Source organism: Lissotriton vulgaris, chromosome 9 (assembly GCF_964263255.1).
Source record: "Lissotriton vulgaris chromosome 9, aLisVul1.2, whole genome shotgun sequence".
NCBI classification, from domain to species: domain Eukaryota; kingdom Metazoa; phylum Chordata; class Amphibia; order Caudata; family Salamandridae; genus Lissotriton; species Lissotriton vulgaris.
In genome coordinates, this window is record NC_141697.1 from 1,132,969,744 (window position 1) to 1,132,994,895 (window position 25,152).

Genomic DNA, 25,152 nt, shown 5'->3' on the forward strand with positions numbered 1-25,152 from the left:
GGGGGTGGAAGTCTAGAAGTTTCTCCCACTTTAAAGCTGGCACCAGGTATCAATATTGAAATCTCAGACAAGCTCTTTAGGACTGCCTTACTGCCAGAGGACTGCCCTACTGTCTGAGAAGAAAGACTGGACCTGCACCCTTCATGGCAGGCTTAAGTGAGTGCAATGTTCAGCTGCCTGGCCTCCTGTTCAGAGCTACAGAGACATTAGAAGCTCCAGAGGGCTCTCTGCAACTGCTCCGCTGACTTGCTGCACTGGACCTGCCTAGACCTGTAACTGGACGTGCCTGAGCCCTGTTCGCCTCAGTTCCTAATTCCCAAGAGGAGCCTGCTAGGATCTTTGGTGTGGCATCAGTTGAGCTTCTCCTTGAAGAAAAGTAGACATCATAAAGTGTTTGCCCCTTCACAACCACGAACAGGCCTGTTCATGCCAAGATCGTTCTGCTCACCAGCACAAAGTTTTTGTGGACCTGACTCTTCGCACTACAGCAGCGTCATTTACGGGAGATCTACACTTGGCATTACAGAATTAACAGTCCATAGTCTCAACCAATGTGAAGCTCCAGCTTCCACTGTCTGCAAAGCCCGGCAGGATCTTCACACTATGGCAGTGACTGTCTGCAATGCCTGGTATGCTCTTTGCGCTGCAGCGGTGACCATTCACGGCACTCTTGTCTTTCTCCACTTCTGACTTTGAGAAGGTAACTTTTTCAGCAGGGCAAGCCTGGTCTCTGTATCTGACCCACGCTCCATTGTGGTCAGCCTGAACTTGTCACTTTCATCTGGTCTAGCATGATGAGGTGACGACAGGTGGCTCTTTGTGCTTTTAAGAGATATACTTACTAAAGCTTTAACATTACTTATCTCCGGTTCTAGTGATTGGATTTTTGTGGCTTTGATGTCAAATAGTTATTTCAATTTTACTCTATTTGTCTAAAGTAGAGTTAGAATTTTCTTGTGCTCTGTTTTCACTTTTACTGTTTGTGTGCTACATGCATATTTTACACATTGCTTCTAAGTTATGTCTGCCTGCTTTTGTGATAAGCTACTAGAAGGTTCAGCACAAGTTAATGTGATGTCTTATTGTGGTTACCCTGAGCAGAAAGGTACCTGTACTTTTTGACTCAAGTTGAAAACAATGGAAGAAATCCATTTGAGGACAACCCCTGATAACCCTGACGTACATTTTGAGCTTGTTAAAAAAGTGGTGCTGTGGACCCTGTCATAGGCAGCAGAAAGGTTAATGATGATCAGAGCCGCTTGCTGATATTTATCTAAGGTAACCAGGAATACTGTCCAGTACTTATTCTGTCCTGAGGTGATCTGAAATCAGACTGTCAATCATTTCTCATATGATGGTGTTCTATGTACTCTTGTCGCTGGCTGGTGGCCTAACTTTCTACTATTTGCCTTGTAATGGAGAGTTTTGACATTGGCTCATAATTAAACAGCACCCGCAGCGCTGCCACTGGTTACTTGTACTGGGATGGGAGGAGTGTTATTTTTGTGTGTTTCAAGGAGTCAGAAAAAGAATCACATAAGGGACGTGTTTATTATGTGTGTAACAGCCTCAGAAATGGACGGGAGAGCGATCTTCATAAATTCAGCTTGGCAGTGCTCCTCTTGTATGTTGGTGGTTCGTTTACTATGTGTAACGTCTTCTGAAATGGAATTGAAAGAGGCGAAAGATTAGAGTGATGCATGGTACCTAATTGTAAAGATGATTGTGCTGCTGGTGACAGATTTGCACTCATTCAAGATCTAATTCTAGTAGTCCATTAGGTCTGATCATTGTTAGACCAAAGACTGTTAAGTTCAGGACCTTTGTCCCTGCTGGAGATGTGTGCTGACTGGGACCAGGGTCCCGGATTAGAACAATTTGGAATGGTCTTTTCTTCTGTTGTAGAATAGTTGGGGTGAATAGTTGATTCTCGAAGGCGGCATGTGGAGATCCCACCCAAGGTAGGTTAATGGATAAGAAAATCTTTGTGTTTCTAATCCAGATTAACACTAAACCGGAGAAGTAAGAAGGTGAGTCGGAAGCATTTGTTGTAGCGCACAGTAGTCTGTAGGATCCAGCAGGCTATATTTGGTCTTAAGCAGAATGTGGAATATTTCTTCAAAAGTGCTCAGAAACCATGTGGTTGGCATGGGCCATGGTGGTGCACATGTAGTAGATGAGTGTATGCCTTCTATGTAAGGTGAGAGTATGCCTTCTATGTAAGGTGAGATTCCTACTATGTCTAGCTTACAACATCTTTGGATCTCCCTATTCTTGAGGTAGTGGGAGAAAAATACGTCTGTTGCTGTGACATTGCTTTTTAAATGAGTCTGTGATGAGGATTTTCGAAGTTCTTCCTCCAATCTGTTGAATAATTATGATGTCAATAGTGGGAGTAATTTAAAATTATTTTCTCCTTACAATCACCTGACCTTGAATGCAAGGATGCGATCTGAAATTGATCTGAACTGATAGGACAATGCTGTAGGCACTTCATGGAAGCATTTAATACGTTAGTGATTGGTTTGTGTGCACCATATGAAAAAGATATTCCACTAAAAGTGTAAGTATGTGTAAACAAATGTACCTTAAACATGAACTAAGAGTAAAGACTACACGCGGGTTAGCAAATTACATTTTTCATTTTTCGAATTCTGTGAATGTTTCTAATGGTAAAAACAAAATGTGGTAATTAAACATTTGAATGTTTACTTTCAGGGTGTCAAGCCAGCTAGCTTTGAGAAAGTGTCTGACCCTGAAATTAAAGAGATTATTGGAGAATGTATCTGCAAAACTAAAGAAGAAAGGTATTTTTACTATGCTTTCAGTTTGGTTGAATCAGAGGCCAAAGCAGGCTGTAGCACATTGTGTTGCGTAAGCAGAGTAAGCTTCCTTGTATGGTAACATTAACTCAGATTGTTTACCACTTTACTTTGATAATGAGGGCTGCATTTTGAAGTCTAGACACGTATGGCCAATTTTTTGCAAAATGATTAACTTTATAAATCAGGAATACTATTTTATAGATATGCAACACTATTTCTATATCTAATCATATTCGAAAATTGCAAAATTAGCCATCAGGCACACATTTATTATCCTTGTAGCAGGAGTGCATACTGCAATTCCATTCAATAGAACAAGCCATTTTGAAAAGTATTAGCTTAATTTTTGTCATTGCACAGATAGAACCTCATAAATATCTTCTATACAGAAGTCATTCACATTGTAACCCTGGTTTTGCTTATACAATCAGTGGTAGGTTCCGCTCACTTCTCTGTTCTGCTAATCGGTCCGGCATGTGGTTGTTTGATGGTGCAGAAAACAGAAGTGAGTCTGTGGTGGTGATATCATCCTGATACCACAAGTCCTCACAAGATGTTGCACAACATCCAAGTTTTAGTCTGAGTTGTTGGTTCCCTCTAATTAAATCTAAATAAACTATGATATAGAAATAGTTTGTGAATTTTACCCATTTCTAATTGTATTAAATAACCATTGGAACTGTTAAGATACTCATCGATTGAATGAAATACAGTATTGATTTTCATTTCTGCAGCGATTGAATGGTGCATGCATGCCTCGTAGATCTGTTAATCAAGCTTAGTGACTAAACGTGAAATGTTCTATGACTAACGTTTCCTAAAAATTATTTGTAGATATGAAATTAAAGACTTATTAAGCCATGCCTTCTTCGCTGAAGATACAGGGGTACGAGTGGAACTTGCAGAAGAAGACCATGGAAGCAAAAGCTCTATTGCCTTAAGACTCTGGGTGGAAGATCCGAAGAAACTGAAAGGAAAACCAAAGGATAATGGAGCAATTGAGTTTACTTTTGATCTGGAAAAGGAAACTCCTGATGATGTTGCGCAAGAAATGGTAAACAGTTTTTGAAATTTCTTGTACCGTCTCTTTTGAGTCCTCCACTGTCGGCCTGAAAAGCAAATGTAAAGACTGTTTCTTCACATAAGGCTGATTATGGCTGAAGGATTTTAGAACATTAGGTTGTGTAAACCATACGTTATTAAAATGTTTACTTTTATGTGGAAAGCTGTATATATTTATTGGTCGATATGCCGGTCTCTATAAAAATAGATGCAGGTTTGAGTTGGTACTATGACTTATAGAATGGGTTAGCTAGTCTATAGCAATCAACTATTATTGTGCTAACCAGGAAAAACATTAGAATTTTATGGGCCCCGTGCCAAACATGATTTTAAGCCCTCTGCTCGGAGCAACTCTGAATGTATCGATTTTCAGCTCATTCACAACCTCGGCAAATTTGGTCAGATCATTGACAACCCTCTTCTTTGGCCAACCTACATCATGGCCCATCTCTGGAACAAACAGTTTTTCTCTGGCAGACAGCACCAGAGGAGCAGAAATACGAGCAGCCTGAACAATCCAGTTGCATGTGGTGCAGTCGACTGGTGCCTTACTTTTGACGTTGTACAAACGGAGGTTTTTTTTTGTGTTTACTGCACTCTCGTCCCTGCTCTGAGGTACAGGGTTTCTGAGTCAGGCGGCACTAGGCTGTGATCGTCCCATCTCCGCCTGGACAGTGCAGTCTTAGAGGAAGCATATAATGCCATGCTACACTGCTCATTGACATATGGCCAACCATTGGACCCTGCCTCGGAGCCAGTGGTCTCCAGCTGGATGGCACCAGAAAAACAGAAAGACTAGTGGTCAAGCCAAGCCTTCCATCCACAACATAGGTTTGCAACATTCGGGCATACTGTGTAATGGGATATTTTGTGTGTTGCACTGCCTGTCCTGCATGGGGCTGGTTTTTGGAGCCAGGTGGTAGCAGGCTATTATAGTGTACTGGCCATGCATCACTTTATTAGATACATTCTAATGAATACAAATGCAAATGAATGTAAACTATGCATGTTTGAATTGCAGCAAAGAATATGCATATTGGCATAGAGGTTATTCAGCTACTCAGAATTCTAGATTACCCACAGTGCCAAGTAATTTTGGAGGTGTTTAGCATTTGTGCACAATGGCCTACAATTAGAAACCAAAACTAAAGAGAAATGCAATATGTAATTGCAAGAGTCTTGCCATTCTTCATTCACATACACCAACCGATCAAACCAATACCCCACATGTAAGTGAGCCTGTTGCACAGGACCGTAATAGCCCAAAAATGCAACCATGTTAACTAATGAATGTTTGGATAAATAGACTTTTGTGGTGGTGGTTTCCTGTCTTATTTAGGCCAGGTTCAGCCATCATTCAAAGAAACCTACCAATCCAAGATATTTCTGAAAATAGGTTATCTGGGGAAAAAAGGGGTGGTGTGGCTGTAGTATCTTGGTTATTATGTTTTACATGTCTTCCACTGCTCCACCAGTGGAACACTCTTGAGGTGATGTCACTTAGAATATTGGTGTATGAATCACACAGTTGGAGAAGGGCTGGGCACCTTGCTGGCTGCTCCTGGTGGGGCTGAATACTATTGTACTACTGATCTTCGAACTCATTTGAATAAATCCTCCTGAATATCATCTACCTGCATGGTGTGATTACTACAGTGGCTTGTATGTGTTCTACCACTTTCTTATCTAGTATGCCTTTAAACCTTCAAACTATGATTCAGAAAATCAAATTTTTCACATTTGTCTGGCAATTTTGTGGAAGTTGCAGGGGAAGGCAAAATTCCTACCACCCTGCGTTTCTACACTTGTCCAATAATAATGGTATGCTGGGGATTACTGGAAGAGTATGGCTCGCATAGATTTAGAACATTCTTACCCAGAATGTCTTGCAAACTTCTTAGTTTTACCTAAAAAATAAATGGAAATTCCTCACTTTCCATAGGAAATAGATTTAATATTTTGGGGGCAATGTCGGTCAGCTTGTTAAGCATAGTTTTGACATCTCAAGTCATTCGGAGTAGGAAAAGGGCATGCATGTCAGACCACCCTCCATTCACACGAATCCCTAGTTTTCACAAGGGCGAAGTGTTCAGCCCAAATACTGCAGCCATTCCCTATGGAAAGTGTGAGTAGTTTGCAGCGGAAATGAGCCCATCATCTGGAATATCTATTGAAAAGGACCTGGTAAAACCGGACCCTGTTACCCATTCCATGCTCATTGTAGTTTAACGGATGCATTGTTGATGTGAAAATACTGGCATGAGTTAAATTCTAGCCTTCCACCTATTGTTTTTCCACAGCAATAACCACTACTTGGAATGAACGTGCCCTGAGGATAGGGAGCTATCACCCAATGCCAGGGAAAGCTGATCCTTCTCACTGAAAACCTACTTTTCTGGGGTCCAGTAAATTTGTGGGCCTGGTGGATAATGTTACACCTCACCCCCCAATCTGCCACCCCAGTAGAACAATAAACCATCAGGGTACAGTGTGATGGAGAGCAATACCCCAGCCTTGTTTTAAACTCTGGCATTACTTCAGTAATTTCTTGGTGTCTAGTGGGCTTCCTGCCTCCCCTGGATGAGCAGATTATGGGTAGTCTCCTCGCATACCTTGGCGGCAAAAAGTCAGTGTCAGGTCGTTAATGGGTTTTCTACACCATCCTGGGGTGACTAATTGCGGAAACCTCCTCAGATGGCTGTGCTAATTATCAACAAGATCATGGTAGTCCCTACTAGGGGCGTAAATAACCGCGCCATTTCTATCCCAGTATCTTAAAAAGTGCATGTCCGGGTATCCAAATCCGGCTTAGTTTAGCGAAGTAAGAGTGCAGGGGAAAGGGTCGGGTTAGGGAAAGCCAATGCCTATCTGCACATAGCATAAGCAACAGGGATGAGGTAAGTTATCAAAATTGTGAGTACCAATTCTAAAGTTACAAAGTTTTGGGGAAGCACAGGGCCGAAGCAAGTTGGTATCAGTCATTTTATGTCGGAAATGTCACAAACCGAATTGAGGCTTTAGAGGCGCATGGTGTATTCCAGTGCTGCGGTGCCCACATTAGGTTAGGGGATAGTAGACATGTGGTCCAACATAACAGTTTAATTGTGAGCTAAGTGAGTAAGAAGTTTCGTAAGTGCCTATATATCATGTCTGTAAGTCAGGGGAAACCAATTGTTGGCCTCATGAGCATATGTGGGCGCGTAAATAAATGCTGGCAGTGAAGGACCGGGTTTTAGAACCCAGCGGCGTCAGGGAAAACGCCCGATGCCTTTGAGTTCCCCTGCCTTGGCAAACAGAGACACGGGACACTTCTTGATGACGTCAAAGACCAAAGTTTATTGGCTGCAGCCAGGAACAGAGGTCTACGAAGCACACCACGGGTGGTTCGCTAGAGACTGCACAAGTTCAATGAGCGGAGCATGGTCTTTTATGCCAAAAATCAAGCCTCAGGCAACATTCCAAAATTAGCATCGGATACATAAAAACTGACCAATCGCATAGTGACATTTCAAACATATCGCATGACGACAATCCCACTTTCCGTTGTCCAGCCCACCAGAAATGACCAAGCACATTCCAGTATTCCTGTTGGATCAGGCCGGACAAACCCATCATAAAGCCCTCAACCCAAATCAGTGATTATGTCGTAAAGGAAGGAGCAGAAGCAGATTGGAAGCAAGATAGAAAGGTGGGTGCAGTGTACTGTAAACGCTGGCATGTCCTACTCTTTGATCTTTATTTGACCAGCTGCTTAACAAAGAACTGGCTCAGCGAGGTCAGCCTCGGGCAAGGGAGTCAGTTCGGCCAGGTCATTCAGAAGTCAGCTAAGGTGTACGTGTCTCAAGGACTCGTTCGGCCGCAGTCATCGGCCTATGTGAGGGCAACCACACAAAATGGCTGCCGCACACAAAATGGAACCCGAGGGTTCGAACGAAATCCCAGAATACGTAATGTTCTCATTGATCGATTAATGCGAAAACACTCGTACACACTACACTCGTGATTTGTGGTCTGCTGACACCAACATCGTCTATTTCCGACGATCTTTATTGAACGGGTTCGGAACCACCGAACCTCACCCACAAACTACGGAACTACAGCAGGTCCACCTTAAAAAAAACTTGTAAGAGGCAGCTCCAGTATTTGACAATTGTTCTACTAATCTACGTCAATATTGAAATTGTGGGTGACCTGTAAAAAAAAAAAAATCTGGTTTAAAGCTTACATGTAAGTAACGGTGCTTTTGTCGGTCTCTGCAGTTTCGTTCAATATTAGTGGATTTTAGTTTGGCCAGCAATTTCATTACTCTGTAATTTGAACTACAGTTTTAAGTAAGTGCGAGTGGGTTGGTTATCAGACCATCTAACCTTAATTGAGCTTTTCTTTAATCTCTAACTTTTGTGTCCACAACGTTTGTCAAAAAAAATTCTGGTGAATTTTCTATTATTGTGATTATACTTTTGGTCAATTAAATTTACTTCGCAGAAACGTTTATTGTAGCAAAGTGCAATTACAGACACCTTGTGCATTTATCTTTGAATTTATTTCTGAAGAATGCAGGTATAAAAATGAACTCTGAGAGGTTGAACTATTGCCAGTGTTTATTAACATTAATTGCACATCCACAATAATAAGCCACAAATGAATCTTTACATTTTTCTTTGCTACAAACCTTCAAAACCACTTGTTTAGCATGGGAAATGTCCTTATCTTCCTTTATGTTGATATTCTTCTTAAATACAACTCCTTTACGCTGGAAAACCTTTTTGGGATTTACAATGTCACAAGGTGAACTTTTCTCAGGATACCACACCCCTTTAGTTTTTGAAATATGTGCCAGCAAAATCCCCTGTAACACAACATGGTTCCATAAGTATGTTTCTTATCTCTTTAGCCTTGAAAAAGCCACAGGTGTGCATGCCTCTGTAGGGCAAAAGACAAGTTGGCTACAACAGTTACAACAATGTTACTTTGCCTACAATTTGTTACAACAATTAGATCTTGGAATAATAAGAAAAATACATATCGAGGACCATATGCTGTATGATTGGCTTTACACCCAACTAATATACTCCATACCAAATTTCACCCTGAGAATTTTGGGAAGTTCTGAATAATAACAAAATGATTTTGGAGGATACACTAATTGTCCCTGAATTTAAATTAAAAATAGAGGTGTAGATACCCCTACCCTGCCATGAGTATCTCTACATCTTCCAACCAAAAAAGCAAGCATACGAATTGTGTTGGGCCTTTGGAATTGTTCATACTGCAGAGTAGAGTATTGTAGAGTGCAGTGGTGTAGAGAAGAGTGGCATATTGGTATTGTTTTCAATGGTGTGGAGTGTTGTAGAATATAGTGGTGTCCAGTGCAGTGATGCGTACTAGATTGGCATAGAGTGCAGCAGCGTATAGTGTATTGATTTTGATTAAAGTGGTGTAGGGAGCATTGGTGTAGAGTGCAGTGGCCTAGAGTACAGCAGTGTAGAATAGAGTGGCATAGACTGGAGTAGCGCAGAGTAGAATAGTGGTGTGGGCTGCAGTGGCATAGAGTAGATGGTTTCGAAGTAGAGTGAAGTGGCATAGAGTGCAGTGGTATAGGGTCGTAGAGTGCCATGGTGCAGAGTAGAGAAGACTGGACTAGAGTGGATTGGCATAGAGTACAGTGGCATAGAGTGAAACCATGTACAGTAGCCTAGAGTGCAGTGGCTTAGAATAGTGGTGCAGTGGCATAGAGTGCAGTGGCACAGAGTGGTGCAGAGCAGTGATGTAGAGTACAGTGGTGCAGAGTAGAATAGAGTGGCATAGAGTGCAGAGACATAGAAAGCAATGATGAAGAGTATAGTGGCTTAAAGTGCAGTCATGAAAAGTAGTATAGGTGTTGAGTAAAGCAGTGTAGAGTAAATCGGTGTAGACTGCAGTGGTTTAGAGAAAGATAGCTTAGAGTGGTGCAGCATGTAGTGCAGTGGCATAGAGTGAAGTGGTGCAGAGTGGCGTAAAGTGACATAGAGAACAGTGGTCCAGCGTTGACTTCAGTGGCTTAGATTGGAGTGGCGCAGAGTGGCATAAAGTGCAGTTGCATAGAGTGCCGTGATGTAGAGTAGATTGTTTCAGAGTAGAGTAAAGTGGCGTGGAGTGGTGCAAGGTAGAGTGAAGTTGCAGAGTTCAGAGGATTGGTGTCGAGTGCAGTGGTTAATAGTAGAGTGGAGCAGAGTGTACTGGCATAGAGTAGAGTGATATAAAGTAGAAGAGAGGCATAGAGTGAAGCAGTGTAGAGTGCAGTGGTGCACAGTAGATTATAGTGGCAAAAAGTGCAGTATAGTAGCGTCTGATATTGTAGAGTGCAGTGCACAGAGTAGAGTGGTGCAGAGTAGACTTGAATAGAGTTCAGTGGGAAAGAGTGCAATGCTGCAGAGTTGTCATAGAGTGCAATGGTGTAAAGTAGAGTATTGTGTAGTGGCATAGAATATAGTAGCATAGAGTGCAGTGGAATAAAGTGGTATAGACTACAATGGCATAGAGTAGATTGTTTGAGTGAAGTGGCATAGAGTGTAGTGGTGCAGAGAAAATTGGAGAGGCATAGAGTTCAGTGACGTGCAGAGACTGCAGAGTATACAGTCATAGAATACAATGGCTACAGTGCTTTTGTGCCAAAAAAAGTGCAGTGGAGTGCAGTGGCGTAGAGTAATTTTTTTTAGAATAGAGTACAGTGATGTAGAGTAGCATAGAGGGGATTGGCATAAAGTGCACTAGCATACAGTGGAGTGGTACAGAGTATAGTGCATTGGCATAGAGTGCAGTGTTGCAGAGTAGGGTGGCATGGAGAGGTGTAGAGTGCAGTGGTGCATAGGAGAGTAGTATGGGGTAGAGTGCATTGGTGTGGAGTTGTGTAGAGTGGAGTGGTGCAGAGAAGCGTGAAGTGATAGTGTGGAGTGGCGTGGCATAGTGTGGAGTGGTAGTAGAGTAAGTGACGCAGTGTGGGGTGGCGTGGCATAGTGTGGAGTGGTAAAGAGTTGAGTGCAGTGAAAAGGAGAGGTGCAGAGTAGAGTGGGGCAATGTAAAGTATGCATGGTATGGTAGCATACTGCCATTACAGACAACACATCTTCATTTGGTATGACCATTACATTTGCACTCAGAGTTTTACGAAAAAAAAGTTTACAGCGATCAAATAATGTGTGGAAATGTCATCACCTATTGAATTGATTTGATCATCAGCACAGTTCATTCACAGACATTTAGATGTTGTTGTGTGCTAGAAAAACAATACCGTCAAACAGCCTTCCTCAATCACTTCTCCAGAGCCAACATGATTGCCACATTAACCTCTCACTTTGAAGTCAGAGAAAGAAAACTAAACACCAAGCTCCCTGGAAAAGAGAGCCTGACATTTGACCTCTGAAAATGTGACAAGAAAAGAACAAGATTTAAAAGCCTGTTTACTCAAAGCAAGTCAGTGGAAGTATACCGTAAGAAAATGAGTTACAAAACACAAAGCCAATGGTAAGTAACATGAGGAATGCCTTCCTAGGTCAGCTTTCTGAATGTAACCAGACAGCTGTGCTGCAACCTAAAAAAAAGGACTACTCTTAAAGTTAGCAGGGAACGGACACAAGTAAAGAGCGTATGTTCTAGGGGAAGGGGCAAATGCAAGATGGACAACGGAAAGCTATTGAATAGGAAAAAAGTAAATGAGTGCCAAAGCCAGGAAATGGGAAACAATTGGTGGGCTAAAAGTCCACTGTAAATTCTTGGTTAACAGAAAATAGCTCTTTTAGAACCACCCAAAAAATGTAGACCGCCTTTAAAAATGCAAATGCAATTTGTCCATAATGACTTTTAGTTTAGAAGGTTATTACAGTTTCAAAGAAGTAAGTACATTTATGACCATGCTATTTGTAGCATTTAAGAGCAGTTACAAGTATTCGTTTTTGTTTAAATGTTGTTTAACCCTTTCGATGCTGATGACGAGCTCGTCATCACCAAAAGGTGTCGTGTGCTGATGACGAGCTGAGCTCGTCATGGTGCCACTAAAATGGCATTTTCCAGCACAGGGGGGGAAAACGCACAGCAGCCATGTGGTTAAACATGTGGCTTGGTACAGTTGATTTAATCTGTTGGCTGCTTCGAACCTTCAGTGCCAGTGCGGAACGTTCGAAGAAACTGGTAGGGCCGCGTGACGACCGTTGGCAGTGTTTTTTTCACTACTGATTAAAACGTTTAAAAAAGGTATTTTTACTAAGCCATGAAATAAACATTTAAGAAAGTTCTAGCATTCAATTTGTACTTTTCCTATGACAAACAGACTTCGAGATGTGGAAAGTACCATTGCTAAGAGGATTGTAGTGTGCTTACCCGACTTAACATCCTCAACCTGAGCTTAAATCACTCTATCATGGTTGTATGATGGAGAGATGCAGGGAAATAATTGCATGCCTTTAACGCACATTTTTTCCTCACATTTTTTAGCACGCATATGCTTTTACCTCGCATGCCATTAACGAACACAATTAGTCTAACTAAGATAAGTATTACTGAGGTGTGTGTGCGTGTGTATGAATGTGTATATGTATGTGTGTGTGTATATATATATATATATATATATATATATATGTATGTATATATTCTAACAAACAGGAACCCATATGAAGAAAAGCCACACAGAGGAAATTATTAGCTCGCTTTATTCCGTGGATAGTCCGCAAGCATTAAGCCTTCACGAACAGCATATATCCATATACGCCAGGCGGGCAACTAGTGCCAAATTTCGGGAGGGCTAATTCTTCCAAACTTACACAAGAGTGGCTGTAAGAAGGGGGGAACACACAACAAAAGCCTAATTTACAACTAAAAGCCTCATTTACAACTAAATGGTCTTTTAAAGACCTGTTAAGTACTCGGGTGTGGCTGCAATGAGATGCTCGCCAGCCCTCGAAGAGGTCTTCGCCAGGGCTGACACACACGACGGGGGGTGGGGGTGCAGGGGGGGGGGCTGAAGCCCCGTGAGCCCAATGGGTGTTGCGCGCCTGGTTTACGTGTATCAGGTCTTCACCTTTCTTCAGTGGCTTAATTGGCATCATGACTACAAGCGCTGCTACGAGTGCGCATTTTATATTTCACCAACTGCCCATGTGGGCGTGGCCATCCTCATGGCCTTGTGGTTGTTGTAGTGCACTCTTAATAAGCCCAAGTGGGTGTGCTGCTCAAAGTCTTAATAATAAATAAATACATTCTTGCAAAATTCCAAGAAGGCTCCTGCCTCGCTCTGGGACTGCCACTTGGAGCTTACGAACTTACTCCCTCACTGTCAGGGCGCCAGTTCCCCTTCGTTCGCATGTAGCAACACCAGCTTGGGGCCGCTGCTGACCCGCCTTCACAGCAGTAGGCTTTTCCTTGCGACCGGGTTGGGGCCGCTTTATAATCCAACAAACAAGAACCCATATGAAGAAAAGCCACACAGAGGAAATTATTGGCTCGCTTTATTCCGTGGATAGCCTGCCAGCAGTAAACTTTCCCGAACAGCATATTTCAGTATACACCAACACCAGACGCGTTTGAGGTCTTCACCTTTCTTCAGTGGCTTAATTGACATCAAGACTACAAGCGCTGCTACGAGTGCACATTTTATATTATCAGAGTGCACTACACCAACCACAAGGCCATGAGGATGGCCACGCCTACATGGGCAGTTGCTGAAATAGAATGCGCGCTCGTAGCAGCGCTTGTAGTCTTGATGCCAATTAATATAAATACATATATATATGTATATATATATATATATATATATATATATATATATATATAATATACATTTTTATCTTTTTCGAGAAGATTCCTCAAACCTCCATACTTACCTTAAGTGCATTGTAAAGTCATGCATGGTAAAGGCCTGTATGTGGTAAAACCTTGCATGGTAATGTGTGGTAAAGGCACTTCGCTGCAAAAATCACGTTGTTAAGACTGTTCCCCTAATCATCTAGTTTGACTTCACGATAAAGAATAAATTGTTGTATTTAAAATGAATGATGCTGTTAGTTTGAAAATAACAATGAATGGTTTTAAAATCTGCATAGTGCATATTTAAACATGCAATTTCCTTAAGTTAACAAAAGTTCCCACCCAGTCTAGAGTAAGGGTTATATTATTGAATCGAATATATTGTGCCATCAAAATACAGGTTACAAGGCAACTGTATGTACTTATTTGTGTTTTTTGTAGCACAAGTAATGCATTGCCATTTGGTCTTTCTGCAGGTTGAATCTGGATTCTTTCATGATAGTGATGTCAAGATTGTAGCAAAATCAATTCGAGACAGAGTTGCATTAATTAACTGGAGAAGAGAGAGAATGTGGCCTGCAAAAGTGGCGGAAGACCAGCGAGAAGTAGAAACAAGTGAAAAACCTACACAACTCCAAGCACAGCCCCAGGTTCAAGTTGCACACCCTACCAATGTTGGACAATATATACCCAGTGAAACAGAAGAGTCCGAACTTGACCAACACCCATTTCAGCAGAAACTTCCAGCGAGCATTACATCTGTTGCATGTAAGTCTGGTGTTTGTATTTATTTTTGTCTAAGCTAATAGTAGTTCTTCTCCACGTTGATAGGTCAGATTTTCTTGGTTTAGTTTCCTACATGATTCTCCAGCAGGGTTTGCAGCTCTTTTGTTCTCACATCTGGTGAGGCACTGTAATCTGTTAATGACTCAAGAACTATAACCTCATTGGTTTCTGGTGACACTATTCACCATAGGAAATGCAATAATAGGAGTAGAAATTCCAATAAAAGGGTCTCCAACCCTTTCTGTAGCAAGAACTACTTCTGATCAGAGAAAATTATTGAAAGCCACTGAAGGCTAAGCAACTTGTGTGTTGTTACTAGACACCCCAATACACAGCTTTATTGACTTTAACCCTAATGTCCATAGAGCCAGATAGTATTGTTTGAACAGAAAACTTTGACTAGGGGCAGTATGACAGGGCTACCATATGTGTCTGTGTTGCCGTTGGGGATTTATGAACATGTGTGCGTGTGAATAGTATATATGTGTATGGGTGAATGCGAGCCAGTGTCATATGTACTTGAGGCACAGGAGATACCTTTCACCGTACGTTTCACCGTTGCATGTATAACACAAACTTACAAACATTTGTTTTAAATGGGAGAAATCTAAAGTGCAGAAAAATGTTCTGCAAAAATATTCATATTATGGAACATTTGTCTGCACTTTCATTTCTCCCAGCTAAATTAATGGCTGTATTTCTCAGTTATAAATCTGGCACAGTGTCTACTACCCACTGGGAGTAAGATGTCTGCTCTGTGCAAAGGCAACACTAGAAACTGAAGAGAACTTTGTTTATATCGATTCCATAAAACTCATTTAAAGTTTCTCCCATTTACAAGCACCAGGGGCACCTTGCTTCCATTGGCCTGTAAACACTGTGCTATCTTTGCCATTTGTTTAAATGAGAGGAATTTAAAGTGAAGAAACATGCTTCATAAAATGAAGTAAATGCAAGCGGAGAAAGTCATTAAGACTTAAACTCATCCATGCTGGTGACGGGCTCGGCTCGTCATGGGGTACAGTTGAGCTGTACTCATGACGAGCTGAGCTTGTCACGGCCGTTGGAACGTTTGCACGCGGGGCTAATTTCCCCGTTGTGCTGAACGTTCTAAAAACGGGTGCGGCCGTGACGAGCTCAGCTCGTCATGAGGGCAGCTCCGCTGTGCCTCATGACGAGCTCAGCTCGTCACCAGCATGGGGGCGCTGCACGCCCCGCAGGGAAAACACCCCGCAGCGAATGGGTTGATGCTTCATAGAAACATTTTTCCTCACTTTAAATTTCTCCCATTAAACAAATTACTATTTTTCAGTTATAACTATGGCAGTATCTACTGGCCACTGGGAGCAAGAGGCCTACTGTTTATAAATGTAACACTTTAAAATAGGAGAATATTAAAATGAAGAGTTAATTTGATCATAAAGGTAACTTCATTTTAATTTTCTGCTTCAATACTGAGGTGACAAGGTCTTTTATTTATGTGGAGAAGTGTGGCTCACTGGTTAGAGGAGGCAGACCTGGAAGCAGAGGTCAGCCTGGGACCAGGGTTCAATTCCCGGCTCGGCGGGGTCTTGAGTCCAAAAAAAAAAAAAATGTCCATGGACTCGACAATTCTCGCTCCGTGCCTACTCAATTCACGGGTTCACACTCTGCGACTCTGGGCAATAGCTTGCTTAATCTCCACAACGGCCCCTCGCGGCGGGATGCCTGGCTTTCACCTTGCGGATACCCTGCCGGGGTTATCTCACAGGGGAATACCAGGACGGGTTCCCTAAGCAAGCGCTTAGAAACCGCTTGGTGATTTGCGCTATATAAATTCCTGTACATTTACATTTACATTTAAGAGTTAAACACCTCAATGCTTCAGTTCTTCGCCTCTGTGCCCCAGCACCAGCCTGGGTCATAATTCTGACTGAGCAATGCTCATTATCAAACCCTGCTACCGTCAGCCTGATGATAATGTAAAGTAAACAGACCCTTCCCTTACTTTAAATGAAACCTGTGATCCTATGCTTATTTAAATATTAACTCTAGGCTGTGAGCTACTTTGACTGTGTCTGTGAGCTGGTGGTAGCTTGAGATCTACTGGCTGGAGGCACCTGTTCCAATAGTTGTAGCAAATGAGTGTCTCCCCAATTTCCCCCTCGGCCATACTGCATTACTGACTTCTTTTGCATTGTCTGGTCAGAAGTGACCTTCATTTTTACTTTTTAGCATGTTTCCATTGTTTGAATGCACATCGCATGGGTGAATGGGTGGTTCTTTTATTTTCATTTTTGTTTCAGAAGATAGGAGTGGAGGGCTGTCTCGCCTTACAACGGCGGTGATTTCTGGGGACATTAGAAGGAAGCCCATGTTTATGTCAAAAATTATTGGTGTAACAAGTTGTAACTGATATGAATAGTAAGCTCTACTGCATCTTCCATATGCAAACAAATCCAATCACAATCCTTTTAGAATTTTAGAAGTCAATGAGGATGTCTTCAAAAGTTGCTGTATTTATTTGTGGTAGGTAGTGAATTGTTAAATAGGGTATTCTTGTTAATGCTCTACCGTCCAAATTATCATCTGTTAAAACTGTAAGCTTCCGTGTCTTTGTGGGTTGTTATCATCAATACATCAAACCACACTCCTACATTCTAATGAGACTGCACTGTATTTCGGCTCGCTGTTTAATGCATATATTGAAAGGAAAATACATCTTGTGTGGTTACTTTTGAGGCTACATTAGGATCCAGTACGGTTTGAGTTTCTATGCTGAACTGCAGTTGATGGCTAGCTAGACGTCACACCAAACTCTGAAAAAGAAACATTAATGTTTGTGTGCAAGTTTAGTTTCTAGTTAATGTTCAGACGAGTTCATATTGATAGTCTAACTTTAGCACTTGAGTACTTTGGGAAAGGTTGAATTTACGTCCAGTGAATAATGTACAAAAGAGCATCTTATTCTCACTTCTGATATTAAGAGTTGGTTGTCCCTGCCCACTCTTCTTGATTTCTCTTTGAGGAGACTCCATGCTCCCCTCCCCCTTCTCTTTATCACTGCCAGCTTCTTTCCCTGTACCCTTTCCCTTTCGCCCATGAACCTTTGTCATCCATTCCCCAGCCCAAATCTTGCTTTTCTCCCCTCCAAGCTTCTCATTGTAAAGTAGACATGGTGGTCCTATTTATTATGAATTCACAAATATATATATATTTAAAACCTTCTTGTGAAATCCTTCCTGTATGGTTATGACTTGGGATAGCCTTTCCATGATACCACATAGAATATTACATTAATTCTATGTGGACTCCTCTTATGCCCTTCGGGACATGGCCTAGCAAGCATGGAATCTGGATTCCTGTCTCTCACCATCCTTTTTACCCAAATCTGTTCATAATTGATAAATTAGGGCAATTTGAATCTGTATGGTTTTATTGCCTTTCGTTTTGAATTGTAATCGTCCAATATCTTCTTCCAATGACTATAAAGTTTAATTGCAATATGAGGATTAAAATGTTTTTGTTTTCACTATTGCAGTATTATTTTTTGCAAATTAATGTTTCTGTCAAATACCACACCTCTATACTTGTGAAAACAGAATAACAGTCCTCAGCTATGGAATTCCGTCTAGTCCTCCTGAGTAGCACCGTTAAGTAATTCATCAAACTTCTCTTGTGTGAGGATAGGATGCAATTTGTTGAGTGTGTTAATTTTCGTTGAATAATAAGGAGACTCTCACCCAGTTCTGTTGTCTATTATATAGCATCTTATCAGACCAAGACAACAACCTTCACAAAAGGCCCTCTACTACAGTTTATAATCTTGGGTTTGAGAGGAATCAAGCCTCTGCCCAACTATGACTTGGTCCGGAAATGCTTGCCTACTCTCTATTTGTGCAAAAGCAGGTCTTGCATCATGATGATCCCCGATTTTTATGGGATGCTGTACCCATACTAACACTTTAAAGACAGGGTTTTATTAAACCAGCCCCAGAAAAGTGTTTACCTGTTTTGCCTGTGGTGCAACCCTTGAAATGTGTACGCTCTGATGTACCTTTATTTGATTTCTCATTTGCTTTTGAAAATAAAATTTAAAGCAACTTTTCTAGAAAAACGATATAATTCAAAACATGCATAGAGATTTTTTCAATAGTGACAGGGGTGATGGATTAATCTTGTAATTCTTTATTGGACCTCAAATTCTTTGTTATAAATGGGTAAGTACGATAAGGTTGAGACAAGATATGAAGAGTTAATCGGTGCATTTACGTTTCCGCAGAATGCTATGCCATAGCCCAAGCAAGCTTACAAGACTGCACGTCATTGATCCAGCTGTCTACTGCTGGAGTTAACAATTATTTTCCCAGTTTCTGCTCCGTCATTTCTGATTGAGGATTTACTAGATCTTTGTTTGTGTTTCTTTCCGGTGGTGTGGTGTTTTTTTCTGTGACACCATGTGGATCAGGTCTTTGCACAGAGGTATACTGACACTCGGTCACAAAAACTATGCAGTTAATTTGGTCAACTGAACTGTTGTGTGCGTTCTGTGCAGGGGCCTGGAGAGAGGTGGATTGCCACAAGAGTCTCATAATCCATTGTGAAATGCAGCTGTTAATCACATGTAAACTTTCAAGTCTCCCCAGACCTTTTTAGATGGTTGTTTGATAAAACACGTGAACAATCTTCCTTTACTCAATTCCCAACGTAGTATTTGGCACCATCTTGCCTTCTATTCCCCCAAAAATATCCCTTGTATGGGTTCTCCTACTCTTCACGCTCCCAAGTGCTATGTACAAGATAAACAACAAACACTTCTATCACAATGATGATTCAGGAGCATGGATGTGCAAATTACAGCTCCTTTTCTGCTCAGATGGACTCCATCTCCGGTCCTCATCTTGATGTGGGTTCAGAAGATGGAGGATACGATGGTAATCTAAACAAAAGCTTTCAATGGTTTGAGGAGTGCCCTAATCCCTACTCACACAGGCTGATTCCTCATCTCCTGAAAAAAGGGATTTTTGATCCCTTTCTTCCTTATTTGATAGCCAGAGGTCCTCCATCTCTCTTTAGAAGGTTGTCTTTGTTGTGAGCAGTAGAATTTCACTCTTTGCCCCAGCAGCAAGAATAGGATGGCAACTTCCCCTTAGATTTATACAATTAAGGCTTATGTTCTACCTCTCATGCCTCTGCTACAAAGTTTTTTCCGGTCATAATGGGGATTAACAAGGAATTTGAAAATATTGCTTTTCTAGGAGTAAAAATTGTAAGTGGCTAAGGGTCTTTGTGTTGTAAAGAGTGCAAAGCAATCGCTCAATTGCTTGATGTGCAAAGTCTTTTCCTTTGTCTGGCCTGGAGCAAATCTGGGATCCATATGGACTTGTACAAGGTATATAGTTCCTGTCAATGACTATGTTCAGGTTCATATAATTCAATCAATCAATCATTTGTAAAGCGCACTATATACCCGCAAGGATCTCAAGGCGCTGAGTGGGGGTTGGGGGGGGGCGTTACTGATCGAACAGCCAGGTCTTGAGCATCCTCCTGAAGGTCAGCTGGTCTTGGGTCTGTCATAGGCTCAGTGGGAGGGTGTCCTATGTCTTGGCGGCGAGGTGAGAGAAGGATCTCCTGCCGGTGGATGTTCTTCGGATGCGCGGGCCGGTGGCGAGAGAGAGGTCGGCGGAGCATAGCTAGCGGTTGGGGATGTAGGAGAGCCGTCTGTTTAGGTAGGCTGGGCTGGTCTTGTACAGTGCCTTGTGTGAGTGGATGATGAGCTTGAAGAATATCCTTTTGCTGACTGGGAGCCAGAGCAGGTCCCTCAGATGGGGGGGTGATGTGGCCGTGGCATGGTATGTCGAAGATCAGTTGTGCCGAGGCATTTTGGATGCATTGTAGTCTTTTGATGAGCTTGGTCGGGGCTCCCGCGTAGAGGGCGTTTCCGTAGTAGTCTGCTGCTGACAAGGGCCTGGGTGACTGTCTTTCTTGTATCTGTCGGGATCCATCTGTAGATTTAGCAGAGCATGCGGAGGGTGTTGAAGCAGGAGGAGGAGACGGCGTTGACCTGCTTGGCCCATGAGAGCGTGGAGTCGAGGAGGATTCCCAGGTTGCATGCGTGGTCGGTGGGTGTCAGTCTGCCACCAGGAGTCGTCACAGGCTGAAGGGTTGGAGCTGAGGATGAGGACCTCCGTCCTGCCAGAGTTCAGCTTCAGACGGCTGGTCTTCGTTCAGTAGGCGACGGCCTTCAATCCTTTGTGAAGGTTGGCTTTGGCGGTGATGGGGTCTTTGGTGAGGGAGAGTATCAGTGGAGTGTCATCAGCGTAGGATATTATGTTGAGGTCGTGCTGTTGGGCGACGTGTGCGAGCGGGTCCATGTAAATGTTAAACAGTGTCGGGCTGAGGGAGGATCCCTGGGTTACTCCGCAGATGATCTCAGAGGCTTTGGACCGGAATGGGGGGAGGCGGACTGAAGAACCGGGTTTTAGAACCCAGCGGCGCCAGGGATAACGCCCGATGTCTTCGGATTCCCCTGCCTCGGCAAACAGAGGCACGGGACACTTCTTGATGATGTCAAAGACCACATTTATTGGCTGCAACCAGGACCAGAGGTCTACGGAAGCACAACACGGGTGGTTCGCTAGAGACTGCACAAATTCAAGGAGCGGAGCATCGTCTTTTATGCCAAAAATCACATTCCTGGCTAGCATCAATTACATACAAACTGACCAATGAAACAGTGACATTTCAAACATATCGCATGACGACAATCCCACTTTCCGTTGTCCAGCCCACCAGAAATGACCAAGCAAATTCCAATATTCCTGTTCGATCAGGCCGGACAAACCCATCATAAAGACCTCAACCCAAATCAATGATTAAGCCATAAAGGAAGGAACAGAAGCAGATGAGAACCAAGATAGAAGGGTGTGTGCATGTACCATAAACTCAGCAATGTCCTGCTCTTTGATCTCTATCTGACCAGCTGCTTAATAAGGAACTGGCTCAGCGAGGTCAGCCTCGGGCAAGGGAGTCAGTTCTGCCAGGTCACACAAAAGTCAGTTAAGGTGTACGAGTCCCAAAGACTCGTTCGGCCATAATCATCGGCCTATGTGAGGGCAACCACACAAAATGGCTGCCGCACACAAAATGGAACCCGAGGGTTCAAACGAAATCCCTGAATACGTAGTGTTCTCATTGATCGGTTACGACGAAAACACTTGTACATACCGCACTCGTGATTTGCGGTCCGCTGACACCAAAATCGTCTATATCCGACGACTTTCATTGAACGGGTTCAGAATCTCCGAACCACAGACCCTCGAACCACGGAACCACAGACCCTCCTTTTGCCCTTACATAGGCAATAAACCCAAACCCACGTCAGTCTGAATCTCGGTCTATATTCATCAGATCATCAAGATGTTGCTGTAGCATCATCCTAGTACTTAGCAACTCTCTCAGGACAGGTCTCCTCGCACACAAAGTAGCACAGAGGCCACATATAGTAGGAGCACACTGTACACAGAGACAGAACAGGAAAAGGATAGCTAAGATCATCCCAATGACCATCAGAATCTTCCATCCCCACGTGCATATTAATCCCCAAAACCATCCCATCAACGACCAATCTCCCTCATCTATATGTACAGACTCTGAGATCTTATGTAGTCTGGAAATGGCCTGGAAGACCGTCGGAGCGTTGTCTGGAATGAAAACGCAGCAGCTCGATTGAATCAGTTTACACACTCCACCTCTATCTGCAAGTATGACATCAAGAGCAACTCTATTCTGAAGTGTCATAAGTCGATCCGACTGGAGCTCACCAGTCCAGTTACTAAGGGCACCCGCAGTTTCGACTATGGTGGACTCAACCACTCTCGTCAACTGGCGAATGTTCCTGCTGTTAGCTATAGGTCCCCAGAACGGCAGAAAACCCTTAAAGAAATCTCCCAACTCTTGCCCTCCAGTATCTTCCTTACTGAAGGCACCTCTAGCAACTCTAGTCTTATGGTAATCTGCTGCAGCTGTAAAAGTGGGAGGCAACAGGAACGAAACAAAACATGTGCCTGAGAAGTCAGGGGGCAACCATGTGTACGCTTTGTCGTAACAGATGAAATAGGTACCCTTAGCTGCTAGGAACGCTGGGGAAGTCTGAGACGCAAATACATAAGTCTCAGTGCAGACACTCTTCCCTAACTGAGCTCTCGGATTCTTGCCATTACCTTGCAGACAATAATGACCCTGATGGGGCACTATCCAAATTGGTGGAGAACTTTTCGCTCGCTGGTTAATACTCAGACTAACTCCATATCCAGTAACGTTCCAACCAATGTATGCTTGTGTCTCATCTCTCGGGATAATCTCATAGGAACTAATTCCTCTAATCATGTCGACTATACCCTTGACCAGAGCACTAGTCTTCGGACTATCTTTCACGGAACGTTGGGGATAGACACTATGAGCATAAATGAACATCGTTCTGTATGCCCAAATAGAACCATTGTAGCTGAAAGACAAAACCAGGTAAGGAATACCTTTATCGGTCGTATGGGGCATTAGGCCACAAACCCAACAATTTGTCGTGTTCATAACTAGCTGGTGTTGGTGCAGGAGTTGAACAAAGGAATTGTTAGCAAATTCCAGTCTTCTAACTATTTCATGTTCAGGCAGAGGGTGAAAAGAATGAGAAGAAATAGTAGGAGGAGGTATAGGTTGCGTAGTGGGCATGAAAGTCACTTGAAAAGAGAATGTCACATATCCAATTAAAAACATCATTAAACTAAGCAACATAAATAAACACAATATTAAAAATCGTTTTCGGGTCATTAATTTACAGATTTTGCTCTTAAAGCTTATTCTCTCAACAGGTCTCTCCATCTCGAAAAACTCCATCCTCTCTAATTGCTGCTCGCGGTGGTAGGGTGTTCTATGCTAAGGAATGCTTATGTCAGCCCAGGGCAACTCCCTTAGGCCAACCAGAACCGTCGACCTAGTGTCTTCGGCTTGCACTCCAAAGACTTCGGCAACCGCGACCCTACAGCTGAACCCGGATGGCGGTTCGAAAAACAAAAATCAAAGTAGTTCCTCGGAGGAGAGTTAACCTTTAAAAATCATATAAAGAAAACTTTATACTTTTATCCTGCGACTCTCGGTCGCAAATTAGAACGCTCTTTGCCAGGCAATGTTTGTTTACGGAAAAGTAGCTCAGGTTCAACAATGTTCAATTGGTTCAATGGAGGCACAGCTTCTTGAAGAAGATCGTCACTTTCTTGCTCAGTGTTCGTCCCAATCAAACGGGCATCGCTGAATGGCAGAAAACGAGGCACGGTCTCAGTCTCAGAGTCAGGAAGTCCTTTCTGGACCCACCGGTCGTACGGCAGAGGCAAAGGAGCCCTTTGCAATGTACGCCGTGGATCCAGTTCTTTTTACCGTGCACTCGTACTGCAGAATGGGTAGATAACAAAACCAAGTAGGGTCCTGTCCAGTGGGGCTGCTCGTTCTTGGTTCGCTGAAAATTCTTCACGAGCACCCACGCGCCAGGTTCAATGGCATGCCCTGGATCTTCAGAAGCTTGTGGCAATGAATCGTGAATCTGTTGATGCAAAACACGCAATTTAGCCGTCAATTCATACAGGTAGTCAAGCAACACAGGATGTTCTATTTCACTAAATTTTGTCGGCCTCGGCACTCCCCCAAATGTTTGCCGGGTGACCAAAAACGACCTTGTATGGACTCAAACCCATTCGTGAATGCACAGTCATTCTAGTGGACAGAAGGGCTAGAGGCAAAGCATCTGGCCATTGTAAACCAGAGCTCGCTTGAATTTTGGCTAACTTCAATTTTAGAGTGCCATTATAGCACTCAACTAAACCAGCTGATTGGGGGTGATTTGCAGCGTGGAACTTCTGCCGGATACCTAACCCATCACATACTCTCTTCATCACTTGACCCACAAATTCACTCCCATTGTCACTCCAGATCATTCTCGGCAAACCGTACCTAGGGAAGAACTCTTTAATAAGGGCTTTCGCTGTGGACAAGGCAGTATTGTCCTTCAAGGGGTAGGCTTCTACCCATCTAGAAAAAGAGCAAACAACCACTAACACATACTTTAGGTTGTTGCACCTCTCCATGTGGATGAAATCTAGCTGCAAAGAGAGCGAGCGAGGGGCAGATTCTAACGGCCGGAGAACGCTGGAGAACGCCAGAAGTGTTGTGCGGTTCCGAAAAGCCGAAAGCAGTGCTCTGTGCGCCCCCCCCCCCCTTGCCAGGGGGACCGGCAGGATTAAGATTGGAGACGCGTATCGAGGAGGTAGGAGGCTGTTGTAAGAACTGTGAGCAGGGGAACAGCGGAGAACTACCTGCCGTCCCACTTTGATTGTCCGCCTGCCTGCCACACGTTACCTAGCCACTACCTCCCTGTATCCTTGCCTGCTGAAGCGATTGAGACTGTGACAGTGGGCGTCCCAGGGTTGGCCGGGGGTGCGGGCATGGGAGTGGGTGCGGGCACAATCCTTGATCTGCCCCGCAGCCTTGCAGCCCGGCAGCCCCGCAGTGGCGCCCTGTTGACGCAGTGGTTTTGGCTTAACTGGCAGCGTCCTGGTCCACCGGGGTCCACCGGGGGAGGCGCTGGGAGGCAGTGATCAGTTTGGAATATTGTCAGTAACAGCAACAGAGCAGACCAAATTGAACAAATTGAACAATTTCACAAGACTTTAACACT

The 25,152-nt window shown here is 43.2% G+C and overlaps 1 protein-coding gene across 1 annotated transcript in view; it reads left to right on the forward strand.

Annotated features, from left to right (window-relative positions):
* Window positions 1–25,152, forward strand: part of WNK2 (WNK lysine deficient protein kinase 2) — a 621,829-nt gene that overhangs the window by 235,521 nt on the left and 361,156 nt on the right. Inside the window, exons 6-8 of the mRNA XM_086939164.1 lie at window positions 2,719–2,807; window positions 3,660–3,879; window positions 14,141–14,432. Of these exons, the coding sequence (XP_086795290.1) occupies window positions 2,719–2,807; window positions 3,660–3,879; window positions 14,141–14,432 (601 nt within the window). The remainder of the gene's footprint in view (window positions 1–2,718; window positions 2,808–3,659; window positions 3,880–14,140; window positions 14,433–25,152) is intronic.